Source organism: Halichoeres trimaculatus, unplaced genomic scaffold (genome assembly GCF_033239565.1).
Source record: "Halichoeres trimaculatus isolate MK-OKI-2021-1 unplaced genomic scaffold, fHalTri1.1 fHalTri1_scaffold_16, whole genome shotgun sequence".
In the NCBI taxonomy this organism is placed as follows: Eukaryota; Metazoa; Chordata; class Actinopteri; order Labriformes; family Labridae; genus Halichoeres; species Halichoeres trimaculatus.
Genome location: NW_027437194.1, coordinates 15,202,860 through 15,223,887, shown reverse-complemented (window position 1 = coordinate 15,223,887; position 21,028 = coordinate 15,202,860). Strand labels below are relative to the sequence as shown.

Here is a 21,028-nt window from a genome sequence, read left to right as displayed (position 1 = left end):
TGTCGTAATTCATAGTTTATAAGCTTCACGTGCTGCTCTGGTTCTTCAGTCAGTTCAGTCCTCAATTAAACACCATTAATCATGAGTCACTCCAAACCAAACACAATCTGCCGTAACGAAGGGCACAAGAGGCAAATATTTATGTCATCAGGAATGTTTGCTTCACATAATCCACTTACCCTACTTTCTGTAACTCTAGAAAGAAATGTGCTTCTTGTTTACGTCAGTTTACAGGAGGAATAAAAAGATAAACAATAAAAAACTGTGAAGATGTGATCACTCCTGCTTATTTATTCTGACACGTCTGTTCACACTGCATGGTTATAAACAGAAGAGTAGTCAAGAAAGTGAGAGTCAGAGTACGGGTTAAACATCACATCTGAAATCATTGATAAGGTGATGAGGAACTCTGGGTGAGCGTGGTGTTCACATACCTCAGCTTTTTTGTATTATGACAACACTTGATTGGCTTTTAACAGATTAAAAGGTCACTTGAAAACAACCTAAAGAGTGAGGTCATGATCCAGTTTTTCTACAGCACCACCAGCTGAAGCTAAACTCTCAAATGTAGTTTATAGGAACGTCTGGACGAAGCTTCATTAAACCTGATTGGCTTAAATATTTTAATTTGTTTGGGAGCAAAACATCATTTGCAGTAATCTCGCCTTGCTTAACCCGGCTGTGCTGTTACTTGAACGAGCTGCAGAGACACACAGAGACGTCTCCTGTTGGTCCTTCACTCCTCTGGAGGAGGATGTGGTTTTGTTGTGTAGGTTTGTTGACAATTGGAGCCTCACCTGTGTGTTTCTTCTCTGCCAGGTTACTACCTGGAGTTTCAGGAGCCCGTCAGCAATTTCACACACTACCAGGGTCAGACGGCCATGCTGCACTGTAAAGTGACAGGAAACCCTCGACCGACAATCCGCTGGCTGAAGAACGATGCCCCTGTGGTGCAGGAGCAGGGGCGTATCACAATCCGCAAGACCGAGGCGGGGTCCAAGCTCCGTATCCAGGACCTGGACACGACTGATACCGGGTACTACCAGTGTGTCGCCTCCAACTCTCTCAAAGTCATCTCTGCAACCGGCGTGCTGTACGTCAAACTAGGTAAGGGTCATCGTCATACAGATGCTCTGATAGAGTGAATGTTTAACTTATCCATCATAAAATAACAAAGTCTATGCCTCCCCTATCAGACCGTCACAGCATGTTCAGCAGCAGTTTAAAACCTCACAATATTTCCTTCTGCTTATAGTCCCACAAACAAAACTTATGTTAGCGGGTGCTGTTTTTTTAAGATCAAACCTGCCTGAGCCCATTATCAAGAAGTAATGTTGGTGATGCATGTGGAACCCTTAAGTTTCATAATGTTTAAATCCATCATTATGTGTGAAATGTGTTTTTTGAATTTTCTGTTGATTTTTTGTTTTTTTCCTACTTTGGGTTTTCAGGACAGATGCCTACACAAGGCCCAGATGAAACGTGAGTAGAGACGGTTTTACACAGAGTGTGTTTTTGTGAGTGTATGAATGAATGTATCCTCAGCACAGCGCTGAATGTGAGCACATCTTGTTGTGAAGGTGCACAGACTGAAGTCAGGCTCAAAATTTTTAAGTTCAGAGAGAGACAAGGTCTTCGATATTATCTGAAGTAATTTCTTTAAGCCCTGACTTTTTCTACACATCCAGCTTCTGTTGGTTGTTTATCATGAGAAAACACCTGGTGGATATTAGAATTATATAGTTTGGTTTATTAGATGTACAAACACGCACAGGTATAATTAGGGCCCGAGCCCCGGGAACCGGGGGCGAAAGCCCTATTGAAACCCTTGCGATTATTAGGGCCCGAGCCCCGGGAACCGGGGGCGAAAGCCCTATTGAAACCCTTGCGATTATTCTTTATTATTATTTGTTTCCGCCACTTTGACCCCAAATTGCGCGCCGACGCTTGAAAAAAACGCGAACGCGCGTGTACCCAAAATTTGCATGCCCGAAAAAATTTATGAATCTGCAACTTGCACAAAAATCAACGTGTCATAGCGCCCCCTAGTGGCTTTAAACTGCAGCCCCTGGGACGACATTGAGCTACAGCCCTGAAATTTTGCACACATAACAAGCATGCCCAGACAAACAAAAAAGTCTCTTACGACTTGCATGATTTCTGAACACGAACTTCGCTATTTGCACCTAAACATCGTGATTTAGCGGTTTACGGGAAACGTATTTGAACGAACTTGTCCTAGGGTTTTTGACGTATCAACTCCAAACTTGGCATGTGTATACAATCCACAGTGAAGATTAAAAGTTATTAAAAGATTGTTTCTATATTGAGGGGCGTGGCTACGACGTGGGCACAAAGTTCGGCATTTTTGTAACTTTTTCCGATATGCACGAAAACAGACACACATGCTCAGTGTTGTGTCCCGAACGCAGCCATGTAAGTATTTTTGCCAGAAAGTACAGCGCCCCCTAGTGGCAATGGCCTGAAATTGGCCAAAAATGCGTTCATAGGGTACGTATTTGAACGAACTAGTCCCAGGTTTTTTCACAGATAAACTCCAAACTTGGCCTGTGTGAACAACACATATGAAAGACAAAAAGTTATTAAAAGATTGTTATAATTTTTTTGGGCGGGGCCACAAATGACCGCCAAAGTCGGCCATTTTTCCACTTTTTGAAAATCTTAATAGCTCTCCTGTACAATGTTGGATCAGGACCAAAATTCACACACATGTTCACTGTCACAGCCTGATTCTTTTTCTATCATTACTTGCATTAATAGTAATGTTCCATAGCGCCACCCAGGGGCTCAAAATTTTTGCCCCCCCGGCTACTTTGAGCTACAGGTCTGAAATTTGGGAGGCATAACAAGCATACCAAGACCTACAAGAAATTGTATTATGACCATAGTCAATTCCGAACAGGAAGTTCGCTATATGCCCGTAATCATCAGATTTTGACGATTTTTTGCCTCAGACAAAATGCAACAATTCCTTGGTTTTTCATCAGATCCACTCCAAACTTGGCATGTGTAATCTACACACACTGACAATGATACGTTCCAAATGTATTTTTTCTACGTCAATGGGCGTGGCCAGAAATGACCGTCAAAGTTGACCATTTTGGCTGCTTCATTAAAATCTTCATTTCTCTCTTGTGCAGTGTTGGATCAGGGCCAAAATGCACACAGAGGTTCAGTTTCACAGCCTCAGTGCATTTCTATCACTGGTTGCACTAACATCAATGCTCCACAGCGCCACCGGGGGGCTCATATCTGCAGCCTGTCCAGCTACTGAGAGCTATAGGCATCAAAAGTTTTGGGCTTAACCCTCGTGCCTGGACCTATGGCTTATGGCTGAGCCACATTTCGCTGCTCATGCTGCAGCTGGGACATACTCCACTTTGCAAGCCTTGGGCAAGCACATGCGGCAACTAGCACACGCTCCGACTGGCGCACACAGGGCGAGGGCCCGTTCATCGCTGCTTGCAGCTTTAATTATTCTTCTTCTTCCGTTCGCGCCTTTCCCCAAAAATTGCGTGCCTTTCACTTGAAATAAACGTGAACGCGCGTGTGCCCAAAATTTAAACCTGGTGAAAAATTTATGAATCTGCAACTTGCACAAAAATGAACGCTCCATAGCGCCCCCTAGTGGCTTAAAACTGCAGCCCCTGGGCTGACATTGAGCTACAGCCCTGAAATTTTGCACACATAACAAGCATGCCCAGCCAAACAAAAAAGTCTCTTACGACTTTTGGGATTTCCGAACACGAACTTCGCTATTTGCACCTAAACGTCGAAATTTAGCGGTTTTGGGCTACGTATTTGAACGAACTTGTCCTAGGGTTTTTGACTTATCAACTCCAAACTTGGCATGTGTATACAATCCACAGTGAAGATTAAAAGTTATTAAAAGATTGTTTCTATCTTGATGGGCGTGGCTACGACATGGGCTCAAAGTTCGGCATTTCCTCAACTTTTTCCGATATGGACGAAAACGGACACACATACTCAGTGTTGCGTCCCGGACGCAGCCATGTAATTATTTTCACCAGAAAGTACAGCGCCCCCTAGCAGCAATGGCCTGAAATTGGCAAAAAATGCATTCATAGGGTACGTATTTGAACGAACTAGTCCTAGGTTTTTTCACAGATCAACTCCAAACTTGGCCTGTGTGAACAACACATTTTAAAGACAAAAAGTTATTAAAAGATTGTTATAATTTTTTTGGGCGGGGCCACAAATGACCGCCGAAGTTGACCATTTTGCTACTTTTTTCAAATCTTAATAGCTCTCCTGTACAATGTTGGATCAGGACCAAAATTCACACACATGTTCACTGTCAGAGCCTCATTCCATTTCCATCATTACTTGCATTAATAGTAATGCTCCATAGCGCCACCCAGGGGCTCAAAATTTTTGCCTCCCCGGCTACTTTGAGCTACAGGTCTGAAATTTGGCTGGCATAACAAGCATACCAAGACCTACAAAAAATTGTATTATGACCATAGTCCATTCCGAACAGGAAGTTCGCAATTTGCCCGTCAACATCAGATTTTGACGATTTTTAGCCTCAGACGAAATGCAACAATTCCTTGGTTTTTCATCAGATCCACTCCAAACTTAGCTTGTGTAATCTACACACACTGACAATGATACGTTCCAAACGGATTTTTGCTACGTCAATGGGCGTGGCCACAAATGAGCGTCAAAGTTGACCCTTTTGGCTGCTTCATTAAAATCTTCATTTCTCTCTTGTGCAGTGTTGGATCAGGGCCAAAATGCACACAGAGGTTCAGTTTCACAGCCTCGGTGCATTTCTATCACTGGCTGAACTAACATTTAAGCTACATAGCGCCGACCGGGGGCTCATAACTGCAGCCTGTCCAGCTACTTTGGGCTACGGGCATCAAAAGTTTTGGGTTTAGCCCTTGTGCCTAGACCTATGGCTTCTGGCTGAGCCACATTTCGCTGTTCATGCGACGGCTGGGACATGCTCCACTTGGCAAGCCTTAAACGAGCGCATGCGGCGGCTAGCACACGCTACGACTGGCGCACACAGGGCGAGGGCCCGTTCATCGCTGCTTGCAGCTTTAATTATTTGAATGTAATACTTTTAGTTTCACTCTGACTGATGATAGGATTTAAAAAATGAAACTTGACAGAGGAAAGGAAAAAAATATTTATATCGCTATGCAAATAAGTTTGATCAGACAAAAATCAGGTAAGAGTAATTTAAATGGCCCCTCTTGCCATTTAGCGATAGTTTGACCCATATGCTGACCATCAGCTGCAACTGACAGAAACATGTCTTATTATGTAGGGTTCCTTTAAAAACGGTTCAGGAGAGATATTCATAGGGCTCAAGATTTACTAAGCTCATGATATTTTGACTGTGTTACAGCCATTGCTACAATAAAGGAGGACAGATATCTGTTAAGACAAAACTTATCACACCCACACAAGTGGAGTGACCATTACTGTAATTTATTTCATGAAGCAATCAGTCAAGGAGAAAAATGTCAACAGAGATTTTAAAAGTCCCACCACATCAAGCTTCATGTGTTAACTTCACCTAAAAACTTGCTAACAGCCGTTTGGAATTTTTTGGGGGGCATTTCTTTTCCAACCATTCCATAATTTAGTAGGAGAGATAAAAAACAAAAACATAAAAACAAAACAAATGCACATTTTTTTCTTTGCTTGATTGCACATTGGATTATGACTTAAAAAGTTGGTGAATGATGTAAGTTTTAAGTGTTTAACTGGAGGTCGTCCCTGGTTTTGAATTATGTGGAAGCTTCAGAGTGATTTTTCTGTTAATTACAGCTTCAGATGAATTATCACAGGTAACTACCTGTTTGAGGAGCTAAATGTTTTTGAGGTGAGGATGGATCCACGGGCTGGAATTCAGGAAATGACTGCAGTTAATAAACATCCTCCGAGGTGTTGAGGTGTTAATGCGTGTTTGTGGTGTTAGAGGTGTTTGCCTAGAGCTAATATGAACATGCTAAGACATGTTGCTAACAATCATAGTGTACCTGTGCAGGTTTATTAGAAACGCCTCGCACCTTCATCAGTTTGTTCCTCTGCTGAACCAAAACATGAAAACCAAAGCATGAGGGTAGAGAGAGGATGAGCAGCGCTTCTCCTGTCTGTCTGTCTGTCTGTCTGTCTGTCTGTCTGTCTCTCTTTCTGTCTGTCTGTCTGTCTCTCTGTCTGTCTGTCTGTCTGTCTGTCTGTCTGTCTGTCTGTCTGTCTCTCTTTCTGTCTGTCTGTCTCTCTGTTTCTCTCTGTTTCTCTCTGTGGGTTTGAGTCATCAGGACTCAGAGCTGAGAGCAGACGAGTGGAGCAGGAGTCAGACTGAGCCGTGGTTTTGGAAAGAATGCTGAATCATGTCCTCGCTCAGACCAACTGTTCCTCAGTGACTCTTTCAGTCAGATTATCTCATCAGCCAACAAAATGACTCCTTTACTGTCTGTTATCCACAGTGAGGGAGAGGAGGGGGGCTTCGTTCTGGTTGACTTTGTTTTCTTAACCTTTTCATTGGTGGTTGGTAAAACTAGCCTTTTACTGCTCAGTTAAAAAGAAGTAAAAAAAAAAAAAAAGTAGAGGATCAGGGACAGAGTCCATATCACTAACGTTGGTGTAAGGTCACACTGAACATTTGGGCTGTTTATGTTCCCACATGCAGCCTGCACTAAAAATCAGTGCAGTTATAACAAGTTTTGTTGGTGCATGTGTGAATACAGCTTAGGTTTCATCTGAAAGGCTCTTCAGTGTCAATGGTAAATGAATGCTGCCAGCCGGACACAGAGGACCAACTTATTCTGCCTGTGAAACCATTTCAGCAACGCCCGCTTGGCCAAGGAGGCGCTTCAGCCTTGTTTCTTAAACAGATCTTTACTCTGAAACAAAGACATTTGAATGTGCAGTCTTAAAATAACTCTGCTGCATCTACTCATCTCAGATGAAGAAGATAAAAAGTGGACTGTAGTTCTGTTAAGACATCAACAACAATCAGTGATGGGGGCTGATGCTGCAGACAAACATTGTGCTGATGTGGACAACATCTGCAACAGCTGCCGGGGTTTTCACAGTGAATAACTGGGCCTAATGTCTTTAGAGGACAGACATTGATGGTAGAGTCCCTTTAAAGGCCCCGTAAGGACTCTATAATTGATCTTGATATAGTCTCACTACTATGTATTTGCCTGTTCATAACCCCCAATTTAAAATAAGATAATCAGTATCAAAATTAGTTATTTCTAAATTTAAACACCAACCCATTTACAGCACATAGACTGAAAGTCATTGTGACAACTCAACACTGACTCTTAACGTTCACCCATGAGAAACAAAATCTGTTTTATTTTTTCTTTTCTGAATAAAACAATTTCTTAAATTTTTATTTTATAGTAATGACAGACAGTGGAGCTGAACTGTCAAAAAGAAAAAGTTCAGAAGAGTAGAAGAAAGCTAAAAATGAGAGTTATAGAGCACGGGCCAAACTGCGAGCTTAAGGTTGAAACACAAGCTAAAGGATGACACACGGGCAAAAGAATAAAATACAGGCTGAAGGCCTAAACACCTGTTAAAGGCTTTAACTTGAGCGGAAAACTAAAACACAGACCAAAGGCTAAAACACGAGCCAGAGGCTAAAACATGGGCTAAAGGCGAAAACACAGGCTAAAGGATAAAATAAGAGCTAAAGGCTTAAACTTGGGTTAAAGGCTATAACATGAGCTAAAAGCTAAAACACAGACGCTGGTTGGACATAAGTAGGATTCATTGACGATACACATTACAGAAAATTCTGCATGATAGTTAAGTGTACCACACTTCCAGTTGAGTCGGGAACATTAAACTATGGTACAAACTGAGTTTGCAAAGATTGCTTGGTGTCACATTTAAAACAATAGCACTGCACAACAGCAAACAAATACATGACCTAATGACATGTATACATGACCTACACTCTGCAAAAGATGTTTTGACAAAGAACAGTAGTGATAAAAAAAAGATCTGCTCTCTGTTCATTTCCTTCAGAACAAACACACACCTTCGCAAGAGTCATGTCCTCTTGACTATCTCTGTAAATAAAACAGAAGTCATAAGAATTTATTTCTTCAAGAGAGTCAGTCGATTGTATGTAGACAGAGACAGGACAAGGAGCAGCTGTTCCTCCTCTCTTTTGGGCTCTTGGTTCTGATGTGAGGAAGCTGCCTCCGTCTCTGTTTGTCATCATTCTCACTGACCACACACAGACACACAGTCAGTGGACCAACTTTAATCACTCGCTTTCTAATATAACAGTAATGATAATTAGAAGTGATGATATAATAGTCACATACACACACTATTGTGTTTTTAATACTTTATGAGGACAACATTCTGAAAGTTCTTTGTGTAGATGATTTCTGATGTAAGTAGAATAAAGAAAAGGAAACCGTTTTCTATCAGAAGAGAGCAGAGAGAAAATATGCTACTTCAAATTACAGAAAAGTCACAAAAACAACTCATCTATGTATTTATCTGTGAGGACTCCTTATAAGCAGATTGTCCATCAGACTTGGTCCTCACAAGTACATAAAAACAAACACACATCCCAGTTGTCGATAACACCTGATCGGAGCTTCAAAATATTTCATTACTCGTATCAACAAAAATGGTTTACACACAAATAAACTGGACTTTAAAGAAACCACATTTTGTTTTTTGAAAAAATGTCATCTTTTAAATAAAAAACTACTTTGACAGGTCCTGAATTTTTCAAATTAACAGTACAACATTTTGGTCAGCTTTGCGCGCAACATTAAGTCTCCAAAAAGGTTTTCACATAGTTTGGTGTTTCTGAAGAAACTTCCACTTACTTTTCAGGAGAGAAAGAACAAGAAAGAGAAGAAATCAAACTTTGTACCTTAATATTAAACACAAATGAAGAGTTTTCTTTAGATTTAAGTCAAAAGATCCAGCAACATGCTGCTCATAAAATACAATATTCAAATAGAGGACAGTATTGAAAGTGGGCTTCTCTTCCCACACTGAACAGCTTAAACAGATTATCCTGCTTCATAAATCTGATTTGAAAAGTCAAAAAGGAAAAAGGTGGCTAGTGCTAAAAGAATAAATCAGAGCAGTCAGAGCATCAGACGTGATTCAGCAAGTTCACCAACATGTACCCTGTGTGTGTCTGTGTGTGTCAGTCTGTTTGTTCTTTGGATTAAGACTTGAGTTTGGCCTGGAGACTAAGTCCAGCACAAACATGACATTAGCATGACCTGAGCTCAGAGGCGAGTCAGAAAACAGCCTCAGATCAGAGAGTTTTAACCAACCCCACTTCCTGTACAGACCAAACACAGACCCTGAAGGTCAGCATGAAGGCGGCTAGAGGAGAGTGGTTACTGCTTTTTTCTTCTCAGAGCTATCCATCCTAAAACTCATTTAACTTTGTCTGTGGGAAAATAAACAGACACTGGCCTTTATTTCCAGACAGTCGCTGTTTTACAGAACTAAGACACTCTCAGCGTTTTCATGTATAAGGCCTCTGATCTCAATAAGCAGATACTTTGTGTGTCCTTCATTTGTAGTCTGAGCAGTATTGATACATCAGGCTTTGGTGTCTGCAGGTAAAACACTCTGTATGGGGAGCAAAAGCAGGAGGAACACAATCCAGTGTGATGACATTCAAGCAAATTTTTTTAGCGTTTATACCAGATTAAAGTCTTGGGGACTTATAAATTTACAGCAAAATGAAAATAAATGAACAGGCGCTCTCAGGTATCAAATGAACTTGGGGCTCTGTGAAGACTTACTTATTGCAAGAGACAGCCTCAAGTGGACACTCCAGGAACTGCCTTTCTTTGGTAGATTGGCAGTGTTGGTCCTGTTTTTTTCTCCTGAATGATGAACATATCACTTTCAGGTTTAATTTCTCAAGTTTTCTGTCTCAGTTCCTGGTTTGTTCTGTATTCAGTGATGCAGTTATGAATCAAAGTGAAGTTTGTCGTCTTACACATTCACCTGAGTTTTTCTGGTCTGATGACTGAAACTGTGGCCTTTAGGAGGTGGCAGGACTACAGTACAATGCGTGGTTTTATTTGGGGGCTATAAAGAGGGTCAGGTTCTGCGCGGGGCCTCAGGAAGGTTTGGTGCTGCAGGAAGTCGTTTTCTGTCGGCTGTCATCAGACTTTACAATCGCCCTCTGTGTTTCAGAGTGGAGCTAACATTGATTCTTTTATGGACTAACTGCTGTCGTCTACCAGAGGCTGGTCCTTATTCAGCATCAATAAACTGCTAATCCAGCTCCATGTTCAGGTTTCCAGTCTGAGTACACAGTCTGTTTTCTCCAGTTATAATGTGCTCATTAGTTTGGAAAAGATGTGGATAAATATCATGAGGACCACCCTGTATAGTATGTTTTAGAGTTCCCTGATATTTGTTGTAGATGGTTAAAACCTTCAAATCTGAACATTTCCTTCATTATTTTTTCTTTGTGACGCTTTGGATCATTTTTTCATCATCACAGAACAAAAATATTTTAATGAGCTTATCTTCAAAGATAGATTTTTGGAGCCAACTGTGATTTATTAAATCATTATTCCTACCTTTCATGTTGTTTACAGCACTGATGTGAGTCCAAGTGACCTCAAACACGTAAAATCTGTATGTAAAATCTACAGTAATGAGTGTTAGCTTTTTATCTCCTTAATATAATTTTTTCCTTCAGATTTTAACATTTTTATTCTCATTTCAATGTTTTATTATCACATAATTATGACTTTTTATTTCAAGATTATGACTTCATTTACATTATTACTTCTTTTCCATAATAAAACTTTTTCTATCATTACATTCTTTACATTTTAAATTCTGACTTTCTCAGAATTTTTGTATCTTTTATGTATGTAAAAGAAACTTCATAACTAAGACTGTATTTCATCCTCTGACTTCATTTTATAATTTAGCCTTTCAGTCCATGTTAGGGACTTCAACCTAATAAAAAGGAATCTCACAAGAAGGACTTTGGACTTTGATGCAATGAGTTTTATCTCATGATAAAAACTACTTTTTTAAATTTGACAATTTTTTCTTAACAACCATGACTTATTTTTGCATAACAACGACTTTTTATGTGAACAGTTTGACTTAGTTACTTTTGCTCATTTTTTTCTTTTTTTTAATTAAATCACCATTTGTTTATTTTTTTCTTTTGAATTTTGCTTTGATAATCTCCTCTGTAAAGGTACCGAGCTCTTTGCAGATGTTAGAACTTGTTAAAACTTGTCTTTGAGGTTAAACGCAGAGCCCAAGTCAAACAGAATTTAGCTCGCTAATGACTTTTCCATTACATAATGTTTAAAAACCTGCACACTCGTGTGTGTGTGTGTGTGTGTGTGTGTGTGTGTGTGTGTGTGTGTGTGTGTGTGTGTGTGTGTGTGTGTGTGTGTGTGTGTGTGTGTGTAATTGACGAGCTGCAGACATGACTGCTTTAAACAATAGAGGAGAAATCCAAACACAAAGGCCTGTTCTTTCCAGTTGAAGCTGCTTCCCTTACTCACGCTGTGGCCCTGTTAATGTCCAAGATAATGTCTAAGGCTGAAGGACTTAAACAGTCCGCACACAGGAATGACAGCATGGAAACAGTAGAGGGATACATTGAAGGGGATGGTTCCTGTTTAAGAGATGGAAACGACCTGTTGTGTTCTGTCTTGGACAAAATCTTATTATTATCAAGAGTCTGCTCTAAAAATAGATTTAAGGTCTGGGATCCTCAAAATGCGCAAAATGATTAGTTTTAAAAACTTTCCTCCATCAGTTTATTCCGTCTTCCATCACTTGTACTCATAGTAAACTTTCTTTTCCTTTTCAGCTCACAGGAAAAAGGTTTCTGTCAGCCGTACAGAGGCATTGCTTGTGCACGCTTCATAGGAAACCAGAGCATCTATGTGGAGTCTCTGCAGATGCAAGGGGAGAGTGAAAACCGCATCACTGGTAAGACCACGCTCTATTTTATGTTTAGATCCTGTTTTCTTCAAATCTATCCTCAAAAATCTCTGGCTTTTAACACACCTATTGTCATCTCTCTGTTAGCTGCGTTCACAATGATTGGCACCTCCACCCACCTGTCAGATCAGTGCTCTCGATTCGCCATCCCATCCTTCTGCTACTACGTCTTCCCTCTGTGCGATGAGGGCTCTCGTGCCCCCCGCAAGCGTCAGCTTTGCAGAGACGAGTGTGAGGCCCTGGAGAACGACCTGTGTCATTCTGAGTACACCATCGCCAGATCCAACCCCATGATCCTCATGCAGCTCGAGCTCCCAAACTGCCACCTGCTGCCACGACCCGGGACAAGTGAAGCTGCTTCTTGCATGAGGATCGGCGTGCCGCAGGAGAAACTGGGACCATGTAGGTTTGACGGCCATATTACAGTTATTGATGGAAAAAACACAGTGCTCATGATCTGAGGAAATACAGTAATCACATTCTGCAGCCACAGATCACACACATGTGATTTAAAGATGTATAAAGCTCTGGTGTTTTTTAGCCTGGATCTAATTTTATATTTTTCTGCCTCTTCATGATGAACAGGTTTAAAAAAAGTTTTAAAAAAGTTTAAAAATCACCTCTTTAGGATTATTGCGCCTGCTGTAGTGAAACAGACTTTTAATGGTGGAAACCTTAAATTAAGTGAATCCACTTGAAGTCCCGTGAGTGCAGAAATATCCTCTCTGAGCCCCTCTGTGCTCCACAGATTCCCCCTCAGATCACAGCTGTTATAACGGGAGCGGAGCAGACTACAGAGGAACAGTCAGCATCACAAAATCCGGTCAGCACTGCCAACCCTGGATGGCCCAGTACCCCCACAGCCATCACATGACCAAGGAACACCCAGACCTGTGGGGGAGTCATAACTTCTGTAGGAACCCTGGAGGACAGATGGAGGCGCCCTGGTGCTTCACCCTGGACCCTCAAGTCAGGGTGGACCTGTGTGACATCCAGCCCTGCAGTGAGTATCAGAAAAAATGGACCAAGTGTCCCCTTAACAATGATTCAAGATCATCAACACTGTTGTGCTGAACAGTCACATTTTTGCAGTGTGACTTAAACACAAAACCAGATGGAAACTATCAAGATCTGTTAGATGTAGGAGAATTCAAGTTATTGCTTCACTTCGTAAGGACGGAGTGCCAAAAGTGATGCAGAGAGTCTATTAGATTGCAAAGAATAATAATTTTTTCCTTATTGTCGTATTTTAGGGGCATTGCACAGGTCTTTGCCAGAATGGCTCTGTTATGACTTCAGGAATAGTTTCATGTCATATTTACCACGTCAGGACAACCAAAAAATCCTCTTAAACCCACATTCACCACCCAACAGGAGGCCAGCGTTTATGATTTGAGTTTTTAAGATTCCATCTTTTTGCCAATCTAGCTTTTCATTTTCAATCAAACTCTTCAAAGGAGATTCTTAGGAGATTTTTAGGAGATAACTGTTATAACTGCTGAGAGGAAAGTTGAATATTTATTTAATATTTTGTGTATAAGATGTGGGCTTGAGCCCATCCTCACACTATTTGTCAACAACAGTTGGAGTACCAAGACATGACTTTTACATGGTGTTCACATTGGTCCTGCTTCAGCTATGACACCTCTCAGCTGGGACACACCCCAGTATGCACCAGAGTGGGATGGCCTGTTCAGCACAGCCTGCAGCTTTGACTCTTCTCTTAAAACTCATCCTCTGTTTTTTGTCGTCTGCAGATCTACAGCATACTTCACTTTGTTGTAAAGTTTCTGTTTACATCAACGTTTAAGCGATGTGACAGCAGTTTGTCATCAAGTCTAGATAACAACACAAATCAGCCAATGTAAAACTTTAAAAAGGTCCAAAAAGAAGGAGCAGAAATCCTGGCCATAATTTTTCTGAAACCTTCTCATATGCCTTAGGTCTGAAGTGATTGCTGTGTATCAAATTTTAATGAAACACACAGAGCCAAACATGCTCAGGTGTAAATGGAAGTCTCCTTGTATCCAAGTCCATCAATCTCACTGAAAGAAGCACATTTTTAAAACACCTACATCTTTGAAAACTACAGTCCTTTCAGATCTGTTTATTCTCTCCCTCTTAAGATCCAAAGTGTTTAAAAAAAGACCAAAGCCTGTTCTGGCAGTCAGTCTTGTTTACACCTATGTGTGAGCTAACTGGTGTTAGCATCTATCCGTGAACACTGTCAAAGTCAGTGTCCTACGAGACAGACCTGTGAAAGTTGTTCTGGTCCTTGCCACGGTTTGGGTATTTGGAGGTGCATCTAGGTCAGCACGGACTTCTTTTTTCAACATTATGTTCATATTATTACATTCATTTGGGCAAAACAAACCCCAATCCCTCATCTTAACACCTATGTTCTTCTAACATGAAGTGCATCAATAAAAGGAAGTAGGATTTGAACTTCTGTGTGGAGTTTAATCCGGTTTGAAACATCAAGGGAAACTTTCCTTTTTAATCAACTTGTCAATCTTTATATCCTGCAAATTCCTGACCAATGTTATCCCCAGATACTTTACAAACAGCAGGTTTAGACAGGTATTATTATCCATCTTAAAAAAAATACATTGTTCCAGCCTTACAGTGAAAAGCACCATCATAGCTTGGTATCTTTTCCTTTTTTTCCCTTTTTTGATGTTTGGTTGCAAAAGCCAGAAACTATGAGGGAAAAAAAACAAACCGTATCTGTGTACTGAGTTTTCCCACAGGTGTGTTAGGAGCTGACAGGCAATACGTGTCTGATGATGGGAACAGCGCCTTCACATCTTCTCTCTTGCTGTAGATTGTGAACTGGAGTATCTCATTACCTCTGTGGGCACATTACAGCGCAGGAGGTGGTGATATATGACCATCCTTTGTCATCATGTATGAACCAGCAGAGTTTGGCATTACAGCTCGGCTGTGTGTGAATGTCATGTTGTGTTAAAAATGACTGTTGTGAACAAAAGCTGTGAGATCAATTCAGGAGATTAATCCAGTCATGGTCACTGAATGAATGCAGCAAAAGGACCTCAGACTCTATGTTCTGTGATGATGCAGCTAAAGGAGAGTTTGAAATGTGAGAGTTTGTAGCTGCACATGTTTTTTTGTGTAGAACTTCCCTGTGATTAATCTTTCAGCGCTGCAGAAAGACAGTTGTGATCTACAAGCTGTAAACTCTGCAGTTTCTTCTGATGTGTACTCACTCTGGAGGTTTTTGTAGAACCCTTCAAGCTGTTGGCTGGCTCTGCAGTCCTAATATGTCCCTGTTGTCGATGGCCTTGATGGACAGTTCCTTTGTAGGACTGACCACAGGGCCCTATCAAACTGCGGACAGAGTTTTCAGCAGATACTTCTGGGACGTTTTGAAGGTCAACAGAAACTCAACTCCTGGAATTCAAAAACTTTCCCCTCTCTGAAGGCTCACAAACCGAGCTCTGTTATCCTTCAACTCTGTAAAGAAGGTGCTGCTGATATCTTTCATGGCTCCCCAATCCACAGCCAAAGTACTTCAGACCCCATCCAATAATCTCTCTCCCTTGGCCCTAGAACTTGGCCCTGACCCTAAGTTTTGCAGACTTTGAAGGGTTGTGGTCATCTGAGCTGGAGGTTCTGTGTAAGAAGTAAAAGTAGATGTTTTGTTTGAAAAATTAAGTGCAGAAAAGCCTTGGATAGAGATAGGAATAGATAATATAAAGATGTAAGTGAGCCTTTGTCTACTTTATTCTCTCTGTAAAGACTTTGCTCACAGGTTTTGGTCTCAGTCTCTAATTTTAAGTCTTCTTCAATACAGCAAATGTTCATTTTGTAAATAAAGTCCCATTTAGGGTCACACAGACCAGGAGGCAGGGGAGGAGATAGATGTAGGAATGGTCTCACTCCTGGCTCCTTTTTTTGGATCTACTCTGTCTTTCAAATAGCTCCCGGCTCAAAAACAAAGAAAGTAATGGATAACATATCATTTCTGTAAATGATAGTCCAGGTAAAGACGGGGTATAATTTGGGGAGGTCCTACCTGTGATTGATAGGTTGCTAGCCCTGCAACTTGAAGATTTCCTGCTTGAGTTATAGATCAGAGAGTTTAATATGTTTCTATATCTATGATCTCCAGAGCCTCCAGACAACCCAAGGAAGGAGATCCTGTTAATCCTGATCCCTGCAATTGCCATCCCCTTGGTCATCGCCTGCCTCTTCTTCCTGTTTTGCATGTGTCGTAATAAACAAAAGGACTCGATAGACTCACCTCCTCGCTGCCAGCTCAGCAACGCACCCAACCAAGACATGGAGTTATCTCTGCTCAGTCAACAGAAACACCAGGTAATAGACTGACTCTAAGGTGGATAAACTACAGCTTGAACCTGCTCTTCATACTGAGGCATTAGGCTTTCAGTGCTGTGCTAGTTGTACCCTGAACACATCCAAGAAAAAATGTGAGCACACACCTGATTTAAGGACTGTTGTACTCCAGTGCTTAACTTTTACTTTGAGTTTTACTGTTGGCTGTACACTTTGATGACATGTCTTTGTATTTAATGTTTGTGCCTGCAGGCCAAGCTGCGGGAGATCAACATGTCAGCTGTGCGGTTTATGGAGGAGCTGGGTGAGGACCGGTTCGGCAAGGTTTACAAGGGCCACCTGTACGGCACTGCACCTGGAGAGCAGAGCCAGGTAGTGGCCATCAAGACGTTAAAAGACAAAGTCGACTCCACTCTGTGCGAGGAGTTCAGACATGAGGCCTTGGTCCGCTTCCACCTGCAGCACCAGAACATCGTTTGTCTCCTAGGTGTAGTCACTAAAGAGCATCCGATGAGCATGATATTCACCTACTCAAGCCTCGGGGATCTGCATGAGTATCTGGTGATGCGCTCCCCTAATTCAGATGTCGGTAGCTCAGATGATGACAAGACGGTGAAATCAACTCTTGAGCAGGCTGATTTTCTTCATGTCATCACACAGATTGCTGCAGGAATGGAGTACCTCTCCAACCAGCAGGTTGTCCACAAAGACCTTGCAGCCAGAAATATTCTTGTCTTTGACAAACTGAGCATCAAGATTCTGGATCTGGGATTGTTCAGAGAAGTCTACTCAGCAGATTACTACAATCTCATGGGAACAAGTCCCTTCCCCATCCGATGGATGTCCCCTGAAGCCATCATGTATGGAAAGTTCTCCACGGACTCAGACATCTGGTCTTATGGTGTCCTCCTGTGGGAGACTTTCAGCTACGGTCTGCAGCCGTACTGTGGGTACTCCAATCAGGATGTGATTGAGATGGTGCAAAACCACCAGCTGCTTTCCTCTCCAGATGACTGCCCGGCCTGGATTTACACTCTCATGCTGGAGTGTTGGAGTGAGTTCCCAGCAAGGAGGCCTCGCTTTAAGGACATCCACACTCGTCTGCGCTCCTGGGAGAGCCTGTCTAACTACAACAGCTCTGCTCAAACCTCAGGCACCAGCAACACCACCCAGACCAGCTCCCTTAGCACCAGCCCTGTAAGCAACATCAGCATGAGCACAGCTAATGCATCCCGCTACACAAGCCCTAAGAAGACCTCCCCATTCCACCAGCCCCAGTTCATGCCCATGAAGGGGCAAATGCATCGGCCAATGGTGCCTCCTCAGCTCTATATCCCTGTCAATGGATATCACCCTATGCCAGCCTACCCATACCTGCAGAACTTTTACCCCATGCAGATACCCATGCCCATGCCTCAGCAGCAGATGCACCACCCATCACAGATGGTCCCTAAAGCTGGCTCTCACCACAGCGGTAGTGGATCTACATCTACAGGGTACGTCACCACTGCCCCATCCAATACTTCAGCCACAGAGCGAGCAGCTTTGCTAAACGAGGACTCCAAGACCAATGAGGAGGACTTTGCTGACAGGGGCTCTCCAGAAGAGCTAGACCACAACAAGGACTTGTCAGTGCCTGAAACAGAGCTGCTAGGAGACAGTGATCCTCCACAGACTGACCAACTGGTGATCCACCTGTCAGACACATAAATGACATGTCTGAAGGACTGTAGAGATGAAATAATCTGTGAGCCGTGCTTGCCTTAACTTCAGTGAGCAGTGTGAAGTAAAGTGAGCAAACATGCAGAGCAGTGACTGAATGTTTTAGTACAAGTTTCTCTGATAGTACTGACCCCAGTGAATGTCAAGTGTGTCTCATGTTTGTATCTGTGCCAATCAGCACACAGAAGTAACACAGTCCTCTGGAAAGGTGTTTTTGCTGCAGTGCAGAAGACTTTGGGTAGTGTACATACACGTTTGAGATGAGTGGCCTGCAGAAACCTCAGTAACTTTTGTGTCATAAAATGAACAAAACCAATGACGCAGACCATGTGGTTATTGAGCTGACGCTGATTGTGTTACGTTGTTGTGCAACATAAACAGTTTTCTCATCCAGGAGAACCTTAGAACTTGTATTTTCCAGATATACAAGTACTGCCTTTCTCCAACACACACCATCCTCTCAACTTTGGATCCCACACTTCTCAACCAGCTGCACAGCAAACTATGCAACCAGAACCCAGGCTGTAATTACTTTGGAAGGAGGTTTTAACTCATTTGTGTTTAAATTTGTTTTAGATGTTATAATTTTTTTTATTTGTGAAAATAGCACACTGAGAACAACAGAAGATCTGCAATAGATAAAAATGTAAAACTTTAAAAAGGTCCATGTTTAATTATGTTAAAAACGTTACTCACTCTACAATTTTAGCAATTGTAACATGAACTTTGATAACCAAGTTGTACAGGTCTGTATTTATGTACTTTGGTTTACACATTTTAATGCATTCATTCATTTTCTGAACCGCTTATCCTGTTCAGGGTCGCGGGTGGCTGGAGCCTATCCCAGCTGTCATTGGGCGAAAGGCGGGGTACACCCTGGACTGGTCGCCAGTCAATCACAGGGCTGACACATAGACAGACAACCATTCACGCGCACACTTACAATTAAGAGTGTTCAATTGACCTGATGAGCATGTTCTTGGACTGTGAGAAGCCGGAGAACACGGAGAGAACCCACGCATGCATGGGGGAAAACATGCAAACTCCACACAGAAAGGCCCACTGGTCAAGCTGGGATGCGCACCAGTGACCTTCTTGCTATGAGGCTGCTGCGCTAACCAATGCGCCACCGTGCAGCCCCGTTTACATATTTTATTTGTTCATATTTGTCATTATTGTGTTAATACTATGTCCTTTTCACCATGTGTGCTTCGTTTAAACAGTCTTGCTCACAATATGTCCACATAAAGTCATATGAATAAAATGGGGACTGTCCCCTCAATATGAGAAGGAAGTTATTCACTATGACTTCTTGTTTGTCTTTTTATGTCACTCAATGTTTTTGATATCTGCTACACTATGTGGTCAATTTACATTAGTCTTAAGTTAGGGATGGGTACAGAGTTAGGTACTTTTATAGGTACCAATCAAATTCAATCTGTAGTACCAAGTATCAATTTAGGAAGGATCAAATGGTACCATGTTTAGGTACCCAATCCTTGTGACTGTGAGGGAGTGGAAGAGCAGGTGATTTTCCATACATGAACACAGCATTGAAAGTTTTTGTATTGAGATATTGCATTACCTCTATCGAATCTGTGTTGGTAAATGGTCCAACTTAGTGGTCCAGAGATCAATGTGAAGGAAGATAAGAAAAAAATATTTAGATTTTATTAATAAAGAGGCCCTGAATTTTAGGGTATCTAAATGATTGAAACATAAAATGTGGATAGGTATAGGTATTAATTAAGGACAATTTAATGATCCACTTTTCAAACAAACAGGAGACAGTTAAAATAGACCTAAACTCAGCAGAAACATGTGGGTAGTAGTGGAGAGCTGACAGCAGCCATCTTAACTCCTAGAGCAGCAGTCATTCACAAGCTGTATGACAGTGACCCCTACAGGTACTGAGCAACAGTGCTGCACAAAAAAAAAAGTTTGGAAACCTATTTCTGTAAAATTGTTCAAAGCAGGGCACAAGGTGGTGCAACAGTTCGCACTGCAGCTTCACAGCAGGAAGGTCACAGGTTTGATTACCAGCAGGCCTTTCTGTGTGTAGTTTGCATGTTCTCCCCAAGTGTGGTTGTGTGTGTGTGAGAGTGTGTGTGTGTAAAGGTTGTCTGTCAATGTGTCAACCCTGTGACTTACTTGGGACCAGTCCAAGGTGTGCCCTGCCTCTCACCCTAAGACAGCTTGGACAGGCTCCAGCAACGAACAACCCTGAGCAAGATAAGCATTGAGGGAAATAAATGAATGAATAAATAAAGCAGAGCATATTGATTTGAATATGAGTGAGATTGAAGTCTTTTTCAAACTTTAAATAGATGTTTATATTGACTTAGTTTATATTTTTGATAGGAGCTATGGTGTCTCGGTTTTTATTTTCTTTTAGGTGGAGAAATTCATCTTTATTACTGTCACTTTCATGTTTTAAATTTTCTTTTTAAAATCAATCAAATTACAACAAACTAGATCAATTTTATCAATGTTAGTGGTTGATGTTTCTCTCTGATGTATCAGCCAGTTTAATGTTGCTAAGCTACTTCACCTGGCTGCTGATTCAGAGAGGAGGCAGATAAAAGGCAAAACACATCTATGTCAGTGTCTGCCTTGATTTTTTTTTTCTGCAATCAATGCATCTTAGAGACAAACAGGCTTCAGACCTTACTGTCTTCATACTTAAACAGAAAAAAAGAAACATGTTTTTTATCTACGAAGTACAAACATCAGCTAAATTTGAATGGTGTTCATTTTTTAATGTGGCCCCGTGATTCATACATCAGGCTGTGACAATAAGGACTTTCTTTCTGATTATCACCAGTGTTCTTTTTTTCCAAAGTGGTTTATTGTCTGCTTGCCATAAATTAAAAATGTGCGAGAGAGAAAAATACAATAAAGATGAAAGTGGAGACAAAATAAAATTTTAAAAAAAATAAACTATGTCAATTTTTGGGTACAGTAGAGAATTAAAATAGGTTAGGTT

General features: G+C 41.5%; 1 protein-coding gene across 1 annotated transcript in view; it reads left to right on the top strand.

The window, feature by feature from the left end:
* Positions 1–19,180, top strand: part of ror2 (receptor tyrosine kinase-like orphan receptor 2) — a 56,685-nt gene extending 37,505 nt beyond the window's left edge. The window contains exons 3-9 of the mRNA XM_074691170.1: positions 820–1,107; positions 1,452–1,482; positions 11,870–11,991; positions 12,091–12,405; positions 12,752–13,006; positions 16,136–16,341; positions 16,573–19,180. Of these exons, the coding sequence (XP_074547271.1) occupies positions 820–1,107; positions 1,452–1,482; positions 11,870–11,991; positions 12,091–12,405; positions 12,752–13,006; positions 16,136–16,341; positions 16,573–18,030 (2,675 nt within the window). The 3' untranslated portion in view covers positions 18,031–19,180. The remainder of the gene's footprint in view (positions 1–819; positions 1,108–1,451; positions 1,483–11,869; positions 11,992–12,090; positions 12,406–12,751; positions 13,007–16,135; positions 16,342–16,572) is intronic.
* The last annotated feature ends 1,848 nt before the right edge of the window (positions 19,181–21,028 follow it).